This window comes from Anopheles coustani, chromosome 2 (genome assembly GCF_943734705.1).
Source record: "Anopheles coustani chromosome 2, idAnoCousDA_361_x.2, whole genome shotgun sequence".
NCBI lineage: Eukaryota > Metazoa > Arthropoda > Insecta > Diptera > Culicidae > Anopheles > Anopheles coustani.
The window spans coordinates 12,967,862-12,993,788 of NC_071289.1; the positions used below are offsets into that span (position 1 = coordinate 12,967,862).

Genomic DNA, 25,927 nt, shown 5'->3' on the forward strand with positions numbered 1-25,927 from the left:
ACTACACGTAGCCGCAAAACCAGTAGCACAAGGATGGCAGCATAAAATGCGCACACAATATGCTCACCTCGACGACTGCTTATCACAGGCGAATTTATCACAGACCGATGGTGTGTTTGCTGGGGCGTCTTGTGGTTTGATTGATTACAGTGCGAGCCAAAATCCATCTTTGGTAGGAGCTTCTGTCCTTTCTGCTTTTCAGTAGGGTGATTGTTCGGTTCTCTTTATTCTGTTTTGTCGAAGGATATACATGAACGAAAATACACCATTATCGCGGAAAACCTATATAGACTCTTTTAATTTCGCCTCATTTATATTATAGTTGTTTGATTCTATTGCAAGGAGAATAGAGTCCCTTATTACTATTTTCAAAACGAATATTGATAACATTGAGTAATTTTTATCATTTTCCATTCAATTCGTTTTATGTTATTTTTGTATGTTTGCATGACATCTTCCTGCTTTCCTAACGCACAATTTGTTATGCCATGGAAATGTTTTTCGTTGTGAAAGCGCATACAACTGCAATTTAACATAACGCTCGGCCAAGCAAGTCCCAAGTCTTTCCAACAATTTTCTTTCGACGCCACTGCGCTGCTCCCCGGGAATGTTGCTCTCAAGTGATCATAAAACTAGACTTGCCATTTGGCCTCCGGCCATCCGTTTGTTGTCGGTAACCTTCATCTCGGTTGGCTAAGCCTTTCGCACTGAGTTCAGTCTTTGGGTGGCTAGAGAGTCGATTACTATTGGTACAAGTTTGGTTTTATTTCACGTCCTTTCATCCGGTTTGTAAAATGAAACAGAGACATTTAAGTGCAGCCATGGTGCTGTGATATGTTTGCTGGATACATGTTTCTTACATCCATTTCGTGGCTGTCGTTTTTTTTAATGTCAATAATTCTTCTATTGCAACTGTAGCCCAACAAATTGCCTTCTAATGGCGCTTTTCGGCAGTTTCTTTTGCTTTTTTTTTGCAGGCCGGCAAATTTGCAGTGTTATTTTTTCATCATTAGCACGCACGAGGTTGTGCGAGCTGAGCTGGCTTCATCGGGGGCCAAACGCGCGTTGGATGGACCCATAAATTTTATTGTTTCGCTTGCCGCGCTCCCCGTCCCGGCTTCTGTACCACTTCAGATTTTATTTGCGATTTTTGTGCAATCAGTTTTCCATTCGCGCCATTTTATCTGCCATCTAACGCTAAAGTTTACGCCTGCAGCGCCTGATGCTGCCCGTGAAGCACAACGGTTTTGCTATCGAGAACCAGTTTTTTTTCGCCTTTGGACACATAGCTATCCCTCGGCACTTTTTCCGGCGATTCCAACGGGGTGGACCCGATTACTACGAGGTTCTTAGATTCCATAAATTTTATCACTTTCTCGGAAAGCGCATAGAAAACGGAAGAAAACATATCTATTCATAACGGAAGCTTATAGTTCGTTTATGATGGTTTTGTCTTTTCGGTTTCCTTTTTGCTCCTCCGTCGAGCTTAATGGAATCCGTCATCGTTCGCTTGGTGGACAGAGAGTCGTGCGCGGTTGCTTTGGTCGTCCTCCCCGGTGAAACTTGATCCTGACTGAGGTAAAAAACGAAGGACTCGAAGGGAAAAGCGTGGCAGTGTGCTCTAACAAAAGGCTTAGGAAGGAGAAGCCTAGTCCTGCTGATGGTGATGCTTACTTGCCTAGTCCTTATGAAATCTCTCCAGCTTTTGACGTTGAAGAAAATCCCACCCCTTGTCCGTCTTGGTGCGCAAGTGGGCAACTTGTTTCTTGCGGAAGCAAAAGAAAACACGCCACAACTCCGTGGTGCTGCAGCAAACAATAGCGCTGGGATAGCATTTTATGTCATTCGATATCAGCGTATACAAAACGCACGTCTTGCAGCACCCTTCGGTGGAAGGATAATGATGATGATGACGATGAGAGTGATGGAAGTTCTTTATGTGATTATGTCCTTGTTCTGTCCTTTCATGGTGTCCACTGGGCAGGAATGTTCCGAAATATTAACTCACTTTTTTTCACTTCCCTTCGAGTTCCTTGTCGGTGGTCAGAATTTTGCTGAAAACATCTTAACCCTTGTTTAAACTGGGTTGCATTGAATTTCAAATCCATATTTAAAAGTAAACACGCAACAGTTCTAATTCTGTGTAGTCAATTACGAGCTACAAAAATCGCAAACAGAACACGATCTAGTTTACAGCATGCGATTATTCACATTCGACTGTTCATGAAAGGTCAACAAAGTCTATACTTAACAAACTACCGTTTGCTGGAAAGAATATAAATTACCAAGCAATCTGGTTCAAACGAAATGCAGCACTGCTCCATTACAATCGGGAGCTGTGCAAGCAATTGTTCATTATCTTCTGGCCATCAAATTGGAAACGAACTAAGCAAACCTAAGCTCTAACCCAATCACACACTAACCATTCCTCTGTTGTCCTCGCCGGTCTGTCTGCGTGTTCGCGTGCCGGCTCGTCGATCCGAAGCATCCGAAGGATCCCAGTCAGCGGTGGCTCGTACATGTGTCCTCATTTTCCACCGCAAGTGCTACATACCGCCGTTACGCGCCGTGCTGCCCTGGTAGTGTTTAATTTATTGCCAATGTTTTTAAGTTCCAATAAATCTTGCAAATAAATCTTCCAAGGATTGTTTGTTGCGCTTCGCCCGATAAAGCGTCGCAACTGGTGGACGTAAGAGAGAAAGAGAGGAGAAAAAGGAGGGGACTGCCAAGCTGCCTTTGTAGTGCCCTTTTGCACTATGTTAGGCGACGACGTCTCGGCGCTATTGCTTAATGCTCGAGCCCGTCCTTCCAAGTGTCGCGCAGGCAAAGGATTCAGGACACCCGGCAAACGCCCCGAGCGTGATCAATGGTATGTCTCCACCTAACCCGCCCGATCTGTCTTTGTGCAATATACCATTCATCTTCGAAGTTGGGGCACCTTCGGCGGGATCTCCATTCGGGAGATCGATGAAATTTCGTTACCCTAGTTTCTTCGCTTACGGTTTTGTAATACTGTTCTTTGTTGTTATAACAAAGTTGGTAGCTTTGTTCAAGCTGGTGAATTAACGTGCTTCCAACTTTATTGCAGTTAAGGTAAAGAAAATAAATACATTTTATTTGCTACTCTACATGATAAAAGCAATGGTAAAAAACAAAAGTAATTGAAAGAAAGAATGAAATACATTTTCTATAAATTGTCGATTGTGTTTTTCTAGAAACTGTTTGTGTGGCATTTTTTTAAAACGTGGCATGTCTTTGTTTATCGTTTTGTCCAAATGTATCCTTTCGGTCTAAAAATTCCATGTAAGGGAAATATATACGAAACCAAAGAGTGGAAAATGTTTCTGTGGAAACATTGTAAAGAAAACATCCTCCAGCAGCTTAGAACCATGATCTCGGATACAGCATCCCTCGGTGAGCAACAGTAGCTTATGAAATACATGAAGAATCTTCCAAGAGGTATTCTTTATTTGCCGAAACGGCGGAAAAAACGATCATAAAAGGATAGCGAATCACTGCGTTACGACAAACAAAACGAAAAAATAAAAGAACGAGGGCAAAAGCGTTGTTTTTCAATCCAGGCTCTATCGACAAAGAATGTCCTCTCGAGCAGGCTACGGGTTTTGTGTGCCGGAAGAATGGAATTCAGTCGACATTTTGCGGTCGCTAGACGTTCTCCCGATGCGGTTGTAGCTGAACGTACCTCCTCCGTACACCAACAAAAAGAAACCCAAACCAAAGCCCTGAACGTTGCTTTTAATGGCAATAAGACGCTGATAACCATCTGAAACTACATGTTTTATGACTAGCAGTTGTGTTACGCCGTAAAGTGTCTCCAAGAGATTGGATGTGGGCGAAGGAGGAAGCAGCGCGGTTTAGAGGACGAACTATCGTAAGGGTTACCGTTACTTCGCGGAATTGTCCAACCGTCTGCACGTTGTGAAACCTCTAATGGCAGATAAGCTCCGAGCATAATAATCGAGCGCTATTGCGGTGACTTTCGTGTTCAACTATTCGAGATTTGTCGTTCGATCATTTGTTAGATGTTTGCACTTTCCATTCCACGAATTTATAACATGTGAAACTTGATATTTAATACTGCTGGAGGGGAAGGACTTTATGTTTACACTTTATTTCAACTATTTTTCAATTATATTTCTTGATCGCCAATTATCGTTAACATTAAATCTTATTTGAGCTTTCTTTTACATCAACCAAACATTTGAATCGATAAAATGATTTCATCGACCCCACAACCCAAGTGACGGGAAGTTTGAAAGCAATGACAGTAATAAATGTGGACGAAAAACGCAAGCATCTCTTTGCACCACTTTTGTCGATGATGACACTGGTAACCCGATTTCATCTTAACCGTGCACCATGGGATCTGTGTTTTGTCGAAATGCGTCCCCTCGTACGATGGAGGAAAACACCGGGTGGAGGATCCGGACACGGCGGACTGTGCAAAGCGAGATTAACAAAGAAAACCGATACCGACATACAAGCAGCGGATGCACACGTACACACACACACACACACAGACGTACGCAAACCCTACCGTCACTTGACCTACGCCAAGGAGATTTAGGTTCCGAATCTTCTTCTACAGCATACCACCAGCCCACCCTCCCCCCGTTCCTTCCACCCTCGGGGCAAATGCAAATGAAAATAATTTCCTCGGTTGACTGTGAGTTCTATCAGGGGCAATGGAGGAGAAAGGAAATTCGTTGGCGACACAAAATGGCGTCGAGATTCATATTTTATTCCACGTCGATATAAACGGAGGGTTTCATGTTTCCTTAGTGGGTTGAGAGCACGTTCCTTTTATGCGTTTATACAATGGGAAATTCGGAAGCACGGAAAATTTGCGGAAGGTGGAAGCGTGGGTGGAACTTTGAAACTAATATTTTCCTGCCACAGTTTGAAATCTCTTTGTTTCGCCTTCGTGTGCTCTGGTGGACAAGTTTTCCCTTCGGTGTGTGTCTACGTTCCTTATGTGCTAGATGCATGTACGCTTTGTTCGCTTAAACCACTGACCACCACTCACATTCATTGATGCGATATCCTTCGATCTCATTTTTCTGAATTCTTCATTTGGTTCATCTGTGAACTTGGCAAGGTGCAAATAGTTTTTGGGATGCTTTGAACATCGAATGGCTCTATGGTTGGTGCTCAATGTAATCCATTTTCACCATCCATTCTAATCCAGTGTTTGTTTATTATCGTACATTCTAAGAGGTGAAATATGTATTACAGAAATATTTCTATTTGGAATGTTGTGTTTGCTCCGTTTTTTTTATCTTTAAGTTCCACTTCTCCATGCTCTATCTTGGAACAGTAAATGTTTCGAGTTCCCTATCTCCTTTTGTTCTACCCAAATAGTGTTTTAAATGTGCTTCGAATCACAGGTTTCTTGTTTCCATGTTTGGTAGGTTCGTTTTGGAATTTCGAACCGGGCGGAAACGGAAGTGCGATAGTGTCGGACTTTTGGTGCAATGTAGAATGAAATATGTCACCGAACGGTGGGCCTTGGTTGGGAACAAACCATTGCCCCATTAGGACGTTAGTGTGTATGTGCCCATGAGGGACCAATCAAAGTGATACCAACCTTGCCCTACTGCGCGTGTCAAACGAACGTCAAATATTACTAGGATTATTTATGGGTTTGTCTCAACCGCAGACGCTGCATTCGTATATGTTGTATAAAATGTATGAGATATTTAACTCGTTCGAACTCCACTGTTGTATTCCATTTAAGCTGTATGTTTTGCCCTCGATGATTCATTCCTGTTGGTCGAAGGAAACCCAAAATGCTTCAATTCTGTCAAAAACCGAACCCCTCCGAACGTAACTCCCTCTCCTTGTGGATGCAAAAGTGTTTACAGTTTGTTGAAATCCATTCTGAATTTATTTCGGTGTGCATTAGCATAACCTCTATCGCTCGCTCGCCGTGTCGGCTTGTGTAGTGTTAGTGTCGTATCCAACGTTTTGCCACGCCATACACCGTTCGGCAAGGGTTGGAATTTATTTTAACCAACCGCTCACAACCCCTTCACGTTTTTGGTTTTGCTCCACCTTTGGAGCTAAACCAGCAGCAGAGGCAGAGCCCTTAGCCTCGGAGTGACACACGGACGCGTGGTGATAAGGTTCCAGCCAAAAATGCACGATTTGAGCGACACGCTGCCGAACGAGTGTGTTGGTGTGTTTGGGGTGGAAATTTATATTGTTTTGCATCACTCCCTAAAACGATTGTCAGTGTCAACTGCGTAGTAGCATAATTATTAAACACAGCGCCTTCGCACGTATGTCATGTGCAGCGAGCGGCAAAACAACGAGGATTTTAGCATCTTACTATACGGTAAGACAAAAGTCGAATATTATTACAAGCTTCCTACACGAACACCAACAAGCTTTGTTTTAGCCGGCGGCGTAAGAAGGTTACAGGAGTGGGTTTTCGAAGCAAACATTTTGGCGTACGCCAACCATCTATAAAGATACTGTTTTTTTAAGTCCGGAATTTTTATTTTTTATTTTTGTTCGCATACCGCAGATTGAAAGCGTATTTATGTTTTAAGTGACGCCCGCAGTGCTGCCTCTTCAAAGAAGCGGTCTTTGATACTTCGGCACGTTTTACGTTTTTTTCCATGCTTTCGCTAATTAATTTTGTTTCCATGAAGACTGAAACCGGACACTTAAGAAGGTACAGCAGTTCTTGAAATTTGGGTTATCCTCGAACCTGTCACAATCTGTTGTGTTTATTTTCTATGCTACCAAAATCTATTATCCGTTTGACGTTTGACGTTTTAACGTTCTTCAATGCACACTGGGGAAAATCGTCTCCAGCATGTCATTTAAAAAGCCACGCTGTATGTAGTCTCGGTGACTTTCTTTCCCATGTCGCTACCGCAAGTATTTATGCCAGCAGTGTTAGGTACGTCAACGTAACGCGCGATAATGTGCGCTGGCGGCTCATTGCTATTCCGCACCCATCGGAACGGTGACTAGAAAACGTGTGACTAGAAACTTGTCCGCGCAATTTAGGGAGTGACGGCGAATGGTTGTACACTCTTTTTTTTCACTATTGCGCGAGGCCACCCTTTCGTTTAGTGCCGCAATTTTCTGTAGAGAGGGTGGTTTGTGAGGGTTTCTTTCCGTTTTTTTTTTATTTTTTTTTTGTTTTTGCGCACACAAAGTCACTTTATTACCACCTGCACACGGCCGAGCAAACCCCAACGGAGGAGGGCTGAGCATTTCGCCGCTCGGACAATTATTCTTTACGACAGAAACTGTTCAATCGTTACGCACCGCCACCGGGCGGCACTTTCCTTCGGTTTTTGGTTCCACACCCCCGCCCGAGCCGAACCAGGCGGAAGGTAGTTCCACCCCCCTCATCCAACCCTTTGGAGGCTGAAAAGCTGTGTCCTCTTTTTGCGCGCACTTGAGATTGGTGGGGTGGCAGTGGGAGGCCCGCGCTGGGGGTGGCGGATGTGGAGGTACATAAAAAGCAACGGTGGTTTCTTTCTCGCCACGAATTAGCTGGCTGGAATTCTAATGTCTTGTCTGCGTGTCGTCATGGTGGGGATGGCGATCAATAGGAGTTTGGAGAGTTTGATGAAGCATTGGTAGTTGTTTTGAAAAAGATGTTTAATTATACTTAAATAAATTAACATTTTGGAATAGTTATGGATCAATCGTTCCTTATGGCTAAATTTGTTATATGCGTCTTTCTTGGAACAGAATTTAATGATATTTATTTCTCTACTATCTTCTTCTTCTAATCTACCCTTTTTACATTTGTAAATTTACTTCATTCGTTTATGTGACAGGGTTGTGGAAGTTGTTAATAAATATGCCATTTTTACCCGATATGCTGATTCTGTCGTTCCGAAAACAATTAGCATAGTTTCTTCCATCCACACTAGTGGAAAGTGCAATGGTGTAACGGGCGCCAGTTTTGTTTACGTATTTTCTCATCATTTCTCAAACAAAATCATACGCCATCCGTTGCGAGTTAGCAACAAGTCGAGTTTCAAATGCAATGTGTGCAACACGCAACAAATTTGATAATGTATTTTTCTCCGAAAAATGCTCGTTTTCTTTGGAATGTATTGTATGATCTTAAGTTTTTTTCTGAAAAGTTCGACTTATCGTAATGTTCATGATTACTTTTTCCATCGTTTTCCAATTTTCAAATTCGTCAAAATGAAGTTCATCATACCATTACTCTCAACATCGGATGATTATTTTAAATGGTTTCTTAGTGATCAATACTGAAATAATATTCTAAGGAGCTTTTCCTATCCTCCATTTCTTTTTATACGATTCAAATGATTTTTCTTTTCCCAATGTGGCACCGGAAGCCAAACGAATCCACTGCCATTTACAATGGTTTTATTTAAATTGCTCGACACGTGTATTCCCCCTCTCCCTGAGAGAGTCTCTGTTGGCACTAAACCAATCAAATGATTCATTGCCATACCGTTGGAGGTCTCAGAACGTGGGGAATGCAGTAATTTCAGCAGTTGGCTCGTGTTATGCCCTATCTCCCCGCCCACCCAGAACAGCAGGGCACCATCGCGAGGAGTTGGTTTTTATTTGTTTAAATTTGAAACTCTACCAAAAGCTTACAGGGACGTCAGTGAGGCGGTGTAAGCCGATAGTAAACACAGCAACATAGTGTGCTAATCGACAGAAAACTAAATTACAGCCCAGCGACAAATGGGTACGTCGAGCTTTTCGGGGTTTTCGGGAGATCGAAATCAGTAGCAGCAACCTTGCTTGCTCGCTCGCTTGCTTGCCGAACCGTGACGGTTCGGAATCGGCTCTAGTTAGCGAGCTGGTGGAATGTGCATAAATCATACACGCTTGTTAGGTATGTCACAAAGGCGAGACCCTGCTGGTTCACCGGGAGATTCGCTTCCGGAGCATTTCAATTTGTTTTTCAATTCCGAACCAATCTTTTGCGGACAGTAATGACCAGAGTGTGTGGCTTGAATCGACTAACTATTTCCGAACAAAAACGAGGAAGGGATTGACTGTCGACTCCTCGCGGCTGGCGTTTGCTGGGGTCGCTGTTTGCTTAGGAAGATAACGATCTCGGCCACCCGACACCCGCCCCCGATACCTCCGCTAGGGTAGGCCTGTCCGCCCGATACCCATTGGTGCCGTTTTGTGGGATTGGCACTCATAGACATAGACACAAGCTCTCCTCCCAGGCCCCGTGTCCGATCCCGAACTTCCGCCACCGGCCTCCGCCGCCCGCTACGGCTCTAACAACTTAATTAGCGAACACTTAAATGGCTTTGCCGTAGCGGCCCACCGTTTTAAATCGTTCACGGTGGTGGTGGTTGGTACCGTCGTTCAGTGGAGCGTGCTCTGTTCGGGTTTGCCAGCTTTTCGCTGGCTGCCAACTTGCACGTTGATGGAGTGTTTAGTGCTTTCCGTTCACCCTTGGCCGTGTATACATATTTTATTACTACTTCCCCCCATCGGACCGTGCTGAATTGGAACCCAATTTTCACCAGATGGTAACGAGATACGGCGGATTTGGATAATCATTCTGTTAAGTTGAGACTCTAAATCGTGCATTGAGTTGTTCGAATTAAGCCCATATTATGTTCTGCTACTATTCTATAAGCTCTGGGGCTCTTGTTGGCAAATGGCTTTTAATTATTTAATTTAACATCGAATCTATACAAACCCGAATGGCTTTTCGATGGCTTTCATTTCGGTTTTTTGTTTCAATTCGGACCGAAACCACCCGAAGCCGTCCGGTTCCGGTACTCGGGCACTCGCATTGATTGTTGCGAAGATAAATTAATCATAAATCAAGCGGGCCCATTTTCGTGCAATGGACGGCGCCGCGGCGAACCTGTTGAGTTAAAGAGACCTTGGCAATCCACGATGAACATGATCTCGTGATGCGAAGAGTTGGTTGAGGGGTTTTCGTTCATAAGGTGGCTGTTTTATTTTTTTTGTTTAATTTCAAGTTGCTCGTTGAGTTTCGGAAGGACTCGCTCTGGCTGCGGAAGTGTGAGGGAACGAAAAATAATGGAATATATAACGAGCGGAAGAGAGACGTGGTTACTTTGTGATAGTTTTGATTGGTTTCCAAAAACGCGTTGTTCAAAAACCCAACTTCCCATGGGAACGGAAGGTGCCTGGGTGCGAGCAAAGGGACGGTGGTTTTTTTTTTTTTTATTTATGCAGAGGATTGTGTCAAATCATGGCTTCTGGGCGAACTAATGGTGGTCGGGTGCTTGCACCACAGCTCCGGAAGGGTTTTTGCCTAAAAGCTGGCGCGACGGATGGAGCGGAGAAGAAGTACACACGTCGCGGTGTCGTAAAACATGTCCATTTAATTGTGTTTGTTTGCCAATGTAAGGCACGTAATGGGATAAGCAGTTTAACGCTGTCAAGGTGAAGTACACTGCGAGCGCTCCGTTTGAAGAGAGAATGGAAAAGTGAACGATCATTTTGCTGTAAAAGTAAATGTTTCGGTCGAACTTTTGGACTCAGTTTATTTTTGTATTTTTGGACTACCATAATTTGATTTTTTTTTTATTTAGTTTAAATAAATATTGTTCAGTTGTTCGTGCAACTATTTACTTTGATTTATTCTTAATTTTATTTCTTATTTGTTCAATTTTTGGATGCTAATTTACTTTTCTTTTTTTTAATGTAATTATTAAAATAAATAAAGAAAGCAACTGATGTTTCGGTATACAACCTTCACTCTTTATGGAAGCAAACTAAACTACACTGTTTCATCTGAACCCACTCCAACCTCCTCCCGCATGACTAAGCGTAAGTGTTAATGTTTCCACCCGTGTTACGCCATGTTGAATGTAATAGTCGGTAGCAGCAAGGAAACATAGTTCTTTTTACCATAAAAGCCTTGCCGCCTGGCTACGGCGCCTTTTGTGTGTTGGCTATAAAAAATGCAAATAATTCTACCCCACTCTTTAATACTCACTGTTTCCTACTGTATAAGTTCCCCACCTGGACCGATAAACCACAGGTTCCACAGGTGGCGTCACCCTGCCAGGTTTTTCGAACTACATTTAATTTTCCAAATATTTGTGGCCTCTACGACACTAATTAAGTTGGAAAGAACCAGTTTTCTAGCAAGGCAAGACTTCGGCAAGGGTTGATTTGAAACTCACGAAACCTAAGGAAGCCCCATTAGACCATGGAAATCGAGTGAATAATGTTTTACAATATTTTTGGGAAAAACTTAGAGCTAGCGATTGACAGGGGTTTGTTTGTATCAATCGTTAAGGCGGTTTTAATTTGCGCCTACCTAAAGTCTCGGGGGAGGGAGGTGGGCAATAAAAGTGTACGGTTGTCCGAGGGTATGTTTGTTTTCGCCCTTCGCCGCGTGGATTTCACTCAAAAGCTATAGGGAACACGCCCGGTTGCGTGAAACTTACGCACTTATTTTCGTCCGCTGGAAAGTGTGTCCAAAAATAGGCGCACGGCACCGAAATCAAATGCCGCCCACCACTTGAGGCCGGTCCGAAGGTATAAAATGGTTCTTTAATAACGTAATGGCTGTAAAATTGACTCACTTCTGCGTCATTCGGAAGTTTGACCGTTTTGGGGAGGATGTTTGACGCGGATTCGTACGCCAAGACGTGCGCGCTGCGGTCACGCTGGGAAGCCATCACTTCTTCAATGCACCACCGGTCTTATGAGGTCGTGCCACAACAAATCACTCAGGTGTCATTTGTTCGTGCGTATGGTATTGAAAGTGAGCAGAAGAGAATAAAATTCTGTAAAACCTTGCGTAAAAATTGTAAAAATTGCCTTATTTCATCTGAAATTTATTAATTGCTTGCTAGGTAGTTTTTATTTAAAAAAAGCAAATATGACTCAAATCAACCTAAATCTTAAAATATCGTATGGTTTCGTAAAATTGATTGAGTTGATTTTTTAGCTTTTATGTCATTTGTAAAATTGATGTATATTTAATCCAAATCATCCATCGTACTATGACTTACCTACATTTTTCATCAAAACCATCTCCCGAACACCCATTCTACCATATTTTGAGCTGATTGATAAGCTGCTTTTGCTTGTTGGGCATTTAGTGCAAGCGCCAACCGGGTCCATTAAATATTTGTTTAGAACCAACCAGGCGCCTCCATCGGCACATGTACGTACTTAATCGGAATCAGTCTGACCTTAGCACACATCCACACGCCCCTGGCTGACGGTCACGCCTCCCTCGGCAATCCGTTTACGGCAACTGTTTGTGTGTGTGTGTGTTGGTTGACGAGGATGGTGGTAACAATTTCACCCTCCGTTCAAGGAAAGTGATGCGGCCCCCGGCGCGGCGGCGCTCTCTCTCTCTCTGTTTTCTCTCTACCATGGACTCGGACAACAATGTTCCGAATGGCTTTTTACGATCCTTTCCGATCTTTCGTGCTTTGTGTGTGTGTGTGTGTGTGTGTTTTCGTCGTTTCGGGGCACTTTTCATGCCCTTTTTTCTTCCCGGAGCTAAAATGAAAGTGTACCACCAGACGAGAGCATCAGCTGGCAAACACAAACGAAAACAGCACAACAATTCAAGCGGTGTGTGTGTGAGTGTGTCACTGTTTTGCGTACGCATTGCGGTTAACCTTACATTTTCGGGTAGTTGGCGTGAAAAGGGGGGTTTGATGCATATACAACGCTTGCATTTACAGACACCCATACAGGCCAGGAAAGGGGTAGGACCTGCATTGCCAACTGCGCTGTAATCTGTGAAATGAGAACTTGGGGTGGAATGTAAAAGAAACACAACGATATGATGTAGTACAACAAAACGAACCAAACAAAAAAACAACAATCAAAACAAAAGCTGAGTAAATAATCACACACACACGCACGCACGCGTTCCAAATGGTGTGAGCATTTAATCGGGTCAATGATGAACGCAACTTAAGTGGGTCATCATCATCATCGGCATCTTCTTCGGTGTGAGTTGGGTACGGACGCGATGAAATCATGCAAATTGCGGAAAAAAAGAATGGAAGCTGGTAGGAGGCGTCCGATATACTGACGAACAGAACGCATGATAAGTGCGTCCTGCTGCGAAGATCGTTCGGGAGAGAAAGTAACAAAACCGGATCCCCCTACCCTCGCCGATATCTCGCCCCGTGAACGAGGAGAGTCAATCATATTCGCAGAATGATGCTGGTGGTGCCGGCGTCCTTGGCGACTGGCCGTGAAAGTTTCGATCGAAACCGATTCGCCACATGATGTCATAGCTCATCTTTGGTGATCGATAATTTGTGATATTTCATTGTATAAGTTTCGGCTTACAGTTCCATCTGCCAGCGAGGGGGTGAAAGTGTTCGCACGAAATGAGATTGCGGCCGAGATGATCAATCTTCCGCTTGTCGACGAACGACGCAGCAACATTGTCGCCAATTCTGCTAAACTAAACCAAAGTGCACTCTCGTTCGCTCACTATATTTTTCAATCTCACTCTGCCAACGGATGAGTTACCGATCGTGTCAGAGATAGATCACTTCAGTTTCACTTTCCTTCGCAGCCGACCAAGAAAATGATCCTATTTATATGGCCCTACAGTTGGTGTACGCTGGGCGGGAGGAGGCAACCCAATTGGAACAGTATGCCAACCAACAACCATACACACACACGCACCCGCATCTCATCGCCGGAGGGAAAGTGATTGGCTGGCGGTGGAAAACGAAAGCGAAACGCGCGAACGGGGAGGGACGGGAGGGCGGTCATGGTGCCGCCGCAGTATGTCGTCAGGTCACCTTCCAATGGCGTTCCGGTGTGGCGACCGTTTTGACCACCACTACAACATTGTGGCTGAGATAGGGTTTAACTGACCGACTCGAAAAATAGGTCCCCCAACAAACCAGACGGATCGTCGGAACCGCACGACGAAACCGAGCCCTACCGCCAGACCCCCTCCCCTCCTCTGTTACTGCGAGTGCCCCCCGACGTTGGTTTGTGATGGTGTGTGCTTCACTCATTTTCTCTCTCTCGTGGGGTGCTGCTGTTGCGTTGGTCGCGCACGGAAAGTGTGTGGCCACTGTTAAGGGTTGATCTTGACGCCGTAACAATGGCAATGAGCCAGTTACGAAGGCATCCGCCGATGTAGGGGAAAGTGTTCCAATATGCACCCTCGTACGAGAAGCAATAACAAATGCCGATTTTTTTTGCTGGAAACATTTTTCAAAAACATTTAACTTCTTTTACAATTGGTTAAAAATTATCACAACACTGTTGTAATTTAATTGTTGAACAGAAGGTCCTCTTTTTCAACATGGGCAACCTTCAGAGTAATCTTTTCAAACTTATTTTTGAGTTGCTTGCATTGCGAAATACACGAAGGATTGTGCTTGAATTTGTGTGTTTTGATGTATGTGGATTGTGATGAGACGAATTATCTTTAAAGGTGCAGATACATGTCTGAAAGTTTCCGAACGCATCACGCGTTTACAAGACTGTCAACCGGCAATGATGAGTCAATAAAAAACTATGTAGAATTGTAAATGAGCTGTATTATTTAAAATATTAAAAAATAAAATTACTAATAGTACTCATTTAGCGTTGTGAATCATGCAAGTGATCTTAAATCGCATAAAACGACTTTGTTTATTTCGTTTAACGATCATTTTGGTGGTTATGGTTTATTTGGTGGAATGGTTTTATACTGTTGACGCCTTCTGAAGCTGTCAGAAGCAAAGTTGGGTTTCACATGAGTGAAATGAGTGTTTGATAGTTGCTGTTAAATGAAAGTTGCAATCGTTTAAAAAGCCGTTAAAATATAAAAGTTTTACACAAAATTTGACATTAAACCTGAGAGTCACACCAAAAAGTCCTGGTAGGAATGACCGGTTTCAAATTGCCAAATTAAACGTTCAATGCCATTCGTCTCTCGGAGATACATATTGGAATACTTGCTCCTAGTTGCATTGCTTTCCCTTTGGCAGTATTGTGTGATGTTTCTCCTCCTTTCTTGCTACTCCTAAGCTCCTCTCCGCTGTCAATTTCAACCAAAAATACTAACCTTTCAGCACGGTGTGGATGGAAGCTTTGAATGATCAAATTCATGAGCGTTGGTTTATGTTTCTCCTTGTGCGCTAACGCCTCACTAAGTTTTGGGGCTCCTTTTTTTTCGGCCACCCCTCTCCTCTTTCTATCCGAGTTTCGGTTTCTGCTTTCTGCGTGTGTTGTACCGTCGCCCATCATTTCCGATGCCGAGCCGAGAGGTAGCGATGAGAGGAGGGTGGGGGAGCACTGTGTTGTGGAAGTGAAAACTTTTAAATTCCGGGTCTTATGCAACTGTTGCAGTTCCACTTTTAGATACCACTCGACAACAGGCAGAAAGAGCAGAAATGAAAACACATAACCCACGTAACCTAGCCACCGGATTTCACCCGAACACCCGTTTGCTCTTTTACGCTGGTTTTTAGTATTTTTTGTTTTGTGTTTTGTCGTTTTAAACTTAGTTTTTAACTCTCTTCCGGTTAGGTGTGTAGGTATCGTCAACACGGCGGTTACAGCATCTCGCATCGTTTTGCTCTCCGCCGCTCTTTTCTGCTGTTACATCGTCGTCGTGTTCGTCATGAATTTTATAACACCGAACCATCACATGTTTCTGCATGATGCGAGTTTCGAAATGGCTTCGGCAAATTCAACGCATTGTGATGAAATTATGTGATGTTTTAATGTTTCCTGCTAACTCCTCATCTACGGCTCGTCGTAAAACAGTTTGCACTCTTTAGATTTTCCCTAAAACGATAATTCCCCGCCCTGGGAAGTGATGAATTTTTCCACCGGACTTTTCTCACCGCCCTTGTGCTCGATTGTGTACGTACGTGAATGTCTTTTTTTATCACCATTTGAAGTGTTGAAAATTTATGATCAACTTTCAACATCCATTTCTGAAGGTTGCTGGAAGCTGCTGGCTTAGCTGTCTGTTGCTCACAATTGTGAATTGGTTACCGAAATTGCCGAAATCTTGCCCAGCGGCAGAAAGCGTCCGATCGTGTTGCGACAGTAGAATTTTTTATCCAGATTTTTTTTTTTCATAAATTCTCCGTCTTGCGGTCGGTGGTTTGTACATTAATTTATGATTTGCCACAAACGACGATGGTACATTGCATCACGTCCCCATCCACCCGGGGCCATTCGTGCGCCGAAATTGAGCACTTTAGCGTGGGTAAACTGCGCCTTTCGATGGCGATTTAAAACGTCTATGAATGTTTATGAGTTTACTCTATCGACAGCATACAAAATATAACCATTTTCAAATATGAGGTAACTCTCTTACTGCGCAATGCTATCGCAACCTTTTATACAGAAAAGGTCTTCTGGTGAGTTCTAATTGAGTTTATAATGACCAGCTTTTTTGAGATATTGAGAAATTTCTGGAATATTCTTTCGTATTTTTCTTCTTTCTTTTACTTAAATCGTGAGATTCGGAGCTAAGAAAATGTGGATGTCAAACAGCTCATTTGTTAAAACTGTTCTCAAATTGAATTGCCACAACTAACGAAGAACTATGCCATGCTTCCTACCAGAACCATTTGTCATTAGCAAGATCCACCGTCTGCTCCAGTCATCCAAGCTTGAAAAGGGCCTCACCGAGCTTCAAGAGGATCGTTCGCAATTCTGCGTTCGAGATCGAGATGATTCGTGACTTGTCTCGCGATCCAAACGGAAACCGGTTGATTGTTAGTGTTAGCCAGCATCTGGAACATGATGTTTGGTGAAGGGAATGGAAGATGGATGGTAACGACTCGAGCAAACTCGAGAGGGAATGAAATCGAAAGTCATCAGTATTCCACACTGAACCGAAGCTTTGGCAGCGATCTCGTTGATTTTGATTTCCATTATGATGCTTCGCTTTGGTTTGTAAATGTTCGGTTTGTCGAAATAGAAAAATGAAGAGAAGCACATTAAAATTAAACCTTTCGTAGCTCAAGACTATCTTCTTTATTGTTGTATAAGAAAACTTTATTACTTTTGTACGAAATAAACGTTAAACATTAAATTGATTAGTTTGATCAATAATTAATTGTAGAACCCTTCAGCAGCGAGTCAAACATGGGAAGCCCGACTCGTTACAGTATGACATCATTCATCATAATTATTAGTTCCTTTGTCTGGCCGCAGTGCAACCTCATACTGCAGTGAAGTTAATGAGCGTCATAGTTGACAAGCAATTTTGGGTTGAATATTTCGTTTCGTATAGCGCCGAAAAGGCCTGGTTCGGTTTGACATAGCCGTTCTTTATTTTGTGTATTAATTATCATGACTGTTAGAAATAATGGAGCGTGTTAACTAAAAAATTGATCGCAACAATAAAAGGGAGAAGGAAATAAATTGAGTAGGAAATGTACCGAGTGCCGATACGGTGCCGGTAAAATAACGTACTGTGCTGTAGGTGGTGAAAAGGTGTACATAAATGTTGAATAGTATTAGCCCTTGTTAACATAACGGAAAGCGGTGCTATCGAAGGGAAAATTGAAAGGGGAGAAAGGGACATTTGTTACTCGTGTTTTTTTTCTTTCCTTTTTTAAGTGGTAGCAGTGCAATCGAACGAAATTTAGTTTATTTGTGTGCCACTGGGTCCGCCCGAAGGAACGGTTGGTAAACGTCGCACTAACCACCATAATTCGAACCCCTTTATCCCCCCCGCCAACACTACTCGCCGGCGGTGTTACTTTCGTGCCAGTGCTGGGAGAAACCCACGGAACTCATGGCGCTAGCTTCCGCTTTTGGGGGTTGCCATCGCCACCGGATTTGCATAACAAACCCCTCTTGCGCACGTTTACTCTGCGCCTTCCCCGGGGTTTCTGTTGCCGGGCATTGTGGATCGATGTTGCGGGCGCTTTGTTCGGTCCCAATGCTTCCAACAATTTGAAACTGTGAACAAAATTTACAACCATAAGGATAATGTCAAATTTTACTGAAGCCAGTTTCTTAAATAATTTTTATTTAGTGTCTCATGTTTATGTATTTTTCAATAGTTATACCGAACTGTTTTTGGTTTAATTTCATCAAGTAATATGGATGAGCATCCTTGGAATAATGTTATAACATAATCAACTAGTAACTACTAAATGATCCTGTTTCTCTTTATTGGTCATAATATACCTACCATCTTGGGTTTTTGACAACACACCACGTTCGCCGGAAAGGAATCCCAGCATACGTCACCAAATAAACCACCGAAACCCCCGCTGTCCGTGATATGTTCCCTCCCCCTCCCCTCATCAATAACAAATGATGTCCGTTTTTGTGCCACACAAACACACACACACACACCCGTAGCGCCTCTAGTGCTCCTTAACGAAATTAACCTCTGTTCGCATTCACCACATCCAAACGCACACGAACACCTATCCGCCGGGTGTCTGAATTTGGGCCCCAGCAAGTAAACTTGGCCCAGCAACGGCAACGACGAAGACGCCGGCGACGGTCACACGATTTGACTGTGACCCACTGACACCAATTTTCTGCATCCCACCTTACCCCACCCCAACCAACGCAGCAGAAGAACACCTCTGGCGGTGCAGGCGTATACTAAGAGAGAGAGAAAGAGAGAGAAGCAGGCAGGCTGCTGAACCAACAGCGTTTGTGACGCTGCGAGATTGTATAAAAAAATATATATATTTTTATATATATCGAGAAAAAGATTGAGAGGGAAAAAAATATGAAAATTTTTTTGGAAGAACAAACAATGTCAGGATGTGCGCAGCTGATGAGACATGCAATGGTAATGCGAGTTTTTTAAGGCTTCTCTTAATTTTTTTTTCGTTTGCTATCGAATCGGAATGATAAACAATTTTATGATTCCGCAACCCCATGGAATAACCCGAAGTAATTCATCCTTTATCTTCAGGTTCATCACAGGAAACAAGAAAATCGTTATTCTTCTATCGTTACCAACATGCTCTGCCTCTTTGACACTCTGAGAATAATTTTTAATAAGATTTACCTCATTATTTAATTTTAATATCATATTATCACAATATTTAACGAATATTTTGATTGGTTTAAAACCTTGATTTGTTTCAGCTACACTTCCATGGAACAATAGTATGTTCTTCATTAACCTTCACGTTAATGTGGTACACTTTTTAATTCCAAACTTGGCAATTGTTTGTGTTATTTTTTTCCAAAAATAAACCTTCTTGATTTTACCATGCGCCCAAAGGGAGTCATCGTGATCGCCGGCAAGACTTCCCCTGCGTCATCATGCATGACTAATCAACATTGTAGTTACTGCATGCAACAACAGTACCTGTTGCAGTCGCCGAATCCATCGTGTCTAGATCGAGGCCATCGTTGGAGGAAGTGAGCACCACCGAAAAAAAAACCCACCGAAGCCCGGAAGAAGGTGGTGCTGTGCAAGTGCATAAACACTGAGAACGCATACACGCCGGTGCATCGTCGGTGTCTGGTCACGAATACCAGTCGACGGAGCAGACGATAGCAGCACGGTGGTGTGTGCCCTTGTGTGTGCGTATATAGGCCTACGTGCAATTCTTCTCCATTTTGTGACGTAAACGACGAACAGCCGCCGCACGATCTCTCTGGTGGGGCGCTGGAATTGGAATTCGCATCTGAACTTGACCCACTTTGACGAACCATCGTAGACGGTGTGAAAGAGGGGGGGAAGTGAAGAGCGAGGGTTTGTAGTCGTTGTTGAAAGGTTTCTGTTTCGGTTTGTGATAGTCGTAGTTTGCAGGATTGTTGCGTTATAATGGATTTATAATTTTCGGGGTGTCGTTGGTTTCCATTTCCACCGGATATTGCTATTTCGACGTTTGAATTTGACTGTGTTAACTTCCCACGTTAGATAATCTTCAGAGAGTATTCGTTTTCTTAGCGACTCTTCGCCAGCTCGAATGAGTCTTCCTATTTATCACCACACAGCAACTGACTCAAAATTTAATTTTCATACACGTCAGGTGACTAACTCAAAACTTTGCCGAAGCTTTTCCGAATTTCACCATCGTAAGTAACGTGTTGCTTCATCTCATGCACACGTGCTTGTTGCTTCCACCAAACCCACCGGTGGACTGCGTTTTATAATAGAGCACGGAAGAATGGTTTTATGTTCAGTATACCGACAGTGGCGGGATCGGAAGGATTCGCGACCGGTTGTTATTCGTTCGATTTTGTTTATTTTTGTTTCCACCCTTTCTCTCACATTTGCTACCTCGTGTTCGCATGGAGTGTAGAGTGTAGCGTGTTCAATGACATAATTTAATTTAAAAAGATACAAATATTCTACGCCAGTTTTAGTTCTTTTTACCACTGCAATGAAGTGGTGAGTTTTAAAACAAATAGACTCACATTCATTTTGTTACAAGTGACATAAGTTTTAGGAAAAACTGTGTTATTATCGGAAAAGTGAATAGAATATGGATTGCAAGTGCAATACACAAAACAAACGTAAAAGAATATGAAAAATGACACATAAGTTTGGTTCAATTGTGTAAAAAGAGTGATGGAGATCCTCTGATTTATTCCGAATGAGGAGATGTTCTGAGAGAAAATAATCAAATTTCGTAAAATCATATTATTTCCGGACATGCGTAGTGATCAACGCAATGAATTGCAAGTGCAATCGGCAAAACGATAGATAAAAGTTCAAAAAACCATCGAAAAACCATGAATCGTGTAAAGAAGAGTTGAGCAGAACTCGTTAATTAGTCTCAAATATTCCTGAACAGCCCTGACTTAAGAGAAGGAGGGGAAATTGGTATTATATCGATATCAGTTTCTTCCACCATGACAAGCATTTCCTGTGAGCCTATCTTGTCCTTGTTCGTAACAGACGATCTCGTTCCAACAAACTGCATGGCGCTTTGCAAGCGCTTTTAATGCAATTTAATTCGAATCTTAAACGTCATCATAAAGAAGCTGGGATCGCTAGGTATAATGCCATCAATTTGTCTCAACGAGCACCCTGTGAATTATATGGCGCCTTCAATGAGCATGGACATCTGTTAACCAACAACATAAATGCATTAAACCTTTTATTAATCTACTCGTTCGTCGAAACCATGGTTCTTATTTGGTTGAAACTATCCATTCGCGCCAACCACACGTTGAAATTCCGAGATGAGTCATACGGTGCGAGCAAGGTTACATCTTTGCCGCAATTACCTACCTCCACCGACTGGCGTCATCGTCACCGTCAGCCGTCCGCCCGTCGCTCAATCTGTACCATGTTTGGGCCGTTTTTGTATTTGCTTAAGTGATGGTTTTTCAAATCATTGCTTCCTTCGCCGTGGATGGCGGGGCGCACCATCAAACCATCAAGCCATTTTTAGCCGTGGCTCCATTGTTGCCCAGCTGTTGTATAGCTGGGCTAACCGGAGGCAGTACCGCGAGGCTCTTGATTTATGCCGGAGTGAGACAATCGTTTTATGATAGTGCAGAAGAAGAATAATTGTACGCACAAACTACGAACCGGCGGTTGGGTTTTGCTTTTCTTCACTCACCACGACGTCGTATAGGGCTCGTTTAAACAAAGAGATCCAAACGGCGAACCTCAAGCGTGCTGAAGACCGATCTGGTGATGGTCAGCACAGGAATGTTAAGCGCGTCCGTATCTCCCAAGGAAAATCGCTCGCACAATCGCACATCAACTATCCAGATAGGAAATTTAATTCCTGACAAGCATTTCACGGAATTATGTTGCAAGGACTGACGCAAAGTTTACGACTTATTCATAACGGTTACGTCATACTGGAGGAAAAGATGCTTCTTCCATTTGCGGCTGAAGTATAGCTTCGTATGTTTTTTTCTTAAGATACTATGCAGTACCTTATTTCCTGCTGATAATAAATCTTTGGAATGGAAAGGCCTCCCTTCGGGTTTGGCGATATTAATATTAAGCCAAACATAATTTTTAATTTTGAACAAAAGTTTCTTTCCTCTTCTAAATATCAATTGAGTAGAAATTAAATTAATGAATGTCCACCGAAACGATACTTCCCAGCTGGTCTGGTGACTCCACCCGACAGTCTCCAACAAGCGTGGAATAAGTCTCATTATCAAGGTGTTTATCAAATCATCTAATCTCTAGAGATACCCACTGCGCCGCCACGATCGCAAACACTTCATGTGACAGCGTTCACTTCTCAGCCTCTAAGAAGGTGAAGGCGCATATATAAATGTGTGCCTGTGTGTGTATTTTGTTACGCACACAAGCCACAGGGGAGCCTCAAATGAAATAAGCAAGACTCGACACAACTTCATAACTGTGGTGCCGAACTGATAACAACACCTCAAAGGTTGTAATAAATAAATCGAATCTACCGTACGTCCGGAGGCCTCAGTCATCGTCGTTGCCTCGGTCGTGGGTGGTTCGGTTTCGTTCTTCCGCTTGGGTGTTGTGTGTCGAGTGGCCCATTTAGTTCTGGCAAGTGACTGTGGGTTTGATTCAATTTCTTGTTCCATACTGATGAAAAGGAGAGGTTCCTTTCGATCAAGTGCCGTTGAGTTTTTGGAGAAGTGAATGATCCGAACGAAGTAATGAATCGTCAGTTTAGCGCCACGAGTTTGTCGGCAGCCCCAGTGAGGTATACCAGGTAGGTTGTGCCTCCCAAAGCTTGTGCTCGATCCCGCCATCAGTGGGACGTGCCTGTTTATAGTTTTAAGAGAAGCAATCCAGTTTCAGATTCCAACTCACTCGTGCGTTACTTTCTTGCCGTGTAAGAAATTATTAAGGTTTCATAAGCGTATGATGGATTCCAACTGCTTCTTGGAATGTCCCACAATAGTCGGTCATAATCACCCGCGACAGGTGTTCGCTGGTGATTCGTGGGTCGTGGATAAGCCGTCGTTGATAACCCTAGCGATATTTCCCGTGCGTGGATCCGTGTGCGATAAAATGAGGCAGCAAAATGTGTAACATTGGTGTAAAGCAGCGTATCTTGTAGTTTTCTTGTGCGTATAGCACGTGTGTGGTTGTACAGGAAGGAAGGAGCTAAAAAAAATGGAAGAAGTCCGGTAGGGATGTGTTTTTACAATGTACAAAAGAAACTATCGGACACACACCACGCCGCCCACCACCCACTACTACCACTGACGAACCGAAAGGGTTGTGGGCTTTTGCCTGCTGATAACAGCTGATTGCGCAAGTCAATGATTAATGGGAGATACGCGGTGTGCGAAGTGCTTGCTCTGCCAAACGGTGGCGTTTTGATTGGCATCCATTCAATTATTTTCAAACCGCTTCTGCCAGAAATGCACACTAATCTGATCTTTTATTTTCATTTCGTCCCTTTCCGTCTTAGGCTTGGCCCATGTGAACTACCACTGTCGGACCAGTGGCTTGTCCATACACAGCTGTCGCAGTCAGCGCAACCGTCTCAAGCATCGTTCTACTCATCGCCCGCCGGTGGCCAAGGTTTGGGTGGACTCGGTGGACTGTCAGCAAACACCACACTGCCGATACAGCAACATTCCTCCGGTATTCAGCAGCAGCAGCAGCAGCAGCAGCTGTCACAGAACCAAATCGGTGCACCGCAGTCCGGCGCCGCCACCGCAGCAACATCAGGAGCAGCAGCCCCGGCATCACAACTGCAGAGTCAGTCAAAAATAATGAATGTCGTCGTACCATCCGTGGCCTGTCCGCCTACCGCATCGAAAAAGATTCGCCGAAAGCCAGACACGAAGGTAAGGACACTTCCCGCTCATCCTGCACTCGATCGGTGATCGTTGCTTACCAGCTACCGGTGATCTTTTTCTTGCAGCAGCCACAGTCGCAGATCAATAAGTGCAACAACGAGAAACGTCGCCGAGAGCTAGAGAATGAATACATCGAACAACTCGGCGAGTTCCTGCAGATTAAGCGGGATATGACCGCCTGCAAACCAGACAAAGCGGCGATATTAAGTGAAGTAGTACGAACGGTAAGGCAATTGACATCAAGACATGACTTAGTGTAGCGATTAGATTATGTAGAATTCAACCTAAGAGGAACGTTTGAGTAGTGAAAAGATCGATGGACAGAATATAACAAATTTTTGAATATTGCCCAAATCAAGTAAATACTGTTCCAGTTATGGCACAGCTAACAACATACAATCCTTGTATCAAGCTTAATTATCAAGCTGAAACACAGCCTAGTTGCGATGGTCATGTTCTGCAGTTGATTGTAACAATCTAATTCCCAGATTGATCCCTATTCCTACGAACATTTTAAACACCTGGTATGCTCTGTAAGAATAAGGACTAAGACACCCCGTAGCCAAACGCACAAGAATGTTCTTGTTTTGGGCAACGAAAGCCTGAGAATATCGATCCATCACCATAGATGGTGACAATTTACGCTACGATCGGAGCAGCAGTGATTTAGTTCACTCACACTGCAAGCCATTGGCGCTGATTCATCTGTTTTGCAAAGCGACGCGGAACATGGACCAGAGAGCATAATCGACAAACCACTTGCTCTGTCCTACGCCAACGAGTAAACCAGCGCAGTCACGTCCTTTCCCGCGTTCGATTGTCATTGCTCTGATCAAATATGCCATCTTCGTCGATCGGGAACATCGAGCGGAACCGAGTTCGCCTTGGAACAGTATGATCTTCACGGCTGTTTACGATGGATCCCCATGGATGGAAGAGCTGGGGATGCACACACCTACCCTACCATCGGTTTGAACTCGAAGCCGAAACGCATCCACGAAACGGAATAGGGATCCACCGGAATAGGGAGGTGCTTATTTTTAGCATTCGAACCTGTTCTTTCCACCAGCCCAGCCATTTTGCACGGTCGGGGTTTCTTTCTTTTTCCCGTCCCGGTAATGTTTTGCATCGGGTTCGATTTGTTTCATTTGACGGTACATTTTCGTTTCGTTTCCGCAAATAGGATTGCCTATTGTCAGAACAATGATGGTGCGGCTTCTTCGTTTGCATTGCGGCACTTTGAAGCACTGTGGCGCAGGTTCTAGCAAATTTGTTTACGTTGTTTTTAGGATGAACTTAAAGATTCTGAAAATGACCACTACCAAAACGTTTTTCTCTTTTCTTTTCGATGAGTTGAGCCTTGGTCCCAAAGTTGTCAACATTAGGATTATAAAAAAAAAAGGCTTAATCAAGTGTTATAATATCTATTTCGTCTCATTTCCAGTTTCGTCATATGATAGAGCAGGGCAACCCGAATCTAACTGGTTCGAGGTGCTCCAAATGCTCGCCGGATTGTTCCGCTTCCTGCAAACTGCACCCGGTGCAACAGGGGGAGGTATCGTCCACTGAACCGCCACTACCGGAGCCGTCGGTGAACGGCCACTCGCCGGAAAAGTCGGCCTACTTCGAGGCAGTGCAGCACTACATCTCGAACGTCGGCTGGGCCCTGCTCGAGATCAACTCGGAGGGTGTGATCGAATGTGCCACGGAGAACGTCCGCGACGTACTGCACTACTCGCGCACGGAGCTCCACGGACAGTCTATCTATTCGTACCTGCATACTGGTGATCATTCAAAGCTGAGTCCTATTTTAAATAAGAATTCGATTGAGCTAAACTGGGATCAAAATGAGGTAAGTTAGATGAGTGGCGCGCGTGTGTGTGTGTGGCCAAAGGAGTAACATATTTCATCTTCCACTACTTTTCCCCAGATGTTCTATCAGACGCCAAAGCGTACCATTCGGACAAAGATTCGTTGGCTACTAAGGGCGCCGGAAAGTGCGAACGAAACGATCGAGCAGAAGCAGCAGCGGTTGGAGAAGTACAAGGATCTGCTCATTATCTCCGCGCCGGTAAAGGATGATACGGAGGAATCGTCCTCGGTGCTCTGTCTAATTACACTACCCGAGGACGAACAGGCAACCATCGAAACGACCACAATGCCACAAACCCTCGACGAGCAGCTAACACTGAAGCTGGACATTAATGGTAACATAATAAGTAGGTATCAAAAGCACCTGAAA

General features: G+C 43.7%; 1 protein-coding gene across 1 annotated transcript in view; it reads left to right on the forward strand.

The window, feature by feature from the left end:
• The window catches only part of LOC131266224 (neurogenic protein mastermind), a 126,379-nt gene that overhangs the window by 86,203 nt on the left and 14,249 nt on the right, over positions 1-25,927 (forward strand). Inside the window, exons 3-6 of the mRNA XM_058268636.1 lie at positions 23,292-23,673; positions 23,751-23,909; positions 25,130-25,537; positions 25,616-25,904. Coding sequence (XP_058124619.1) covers positions 23,292-23,673; positions 23,751-23,909; positions 25,130-25,537; positions 25,616-25,904 — 1,238 coding nt within the window. The remainder of the gene's footprint in view (positions 1-23,291; positions 23,674-23,750; positions 23,910-25,129; positions 25,538-25,615; positions 25,905-25,927) is intronic.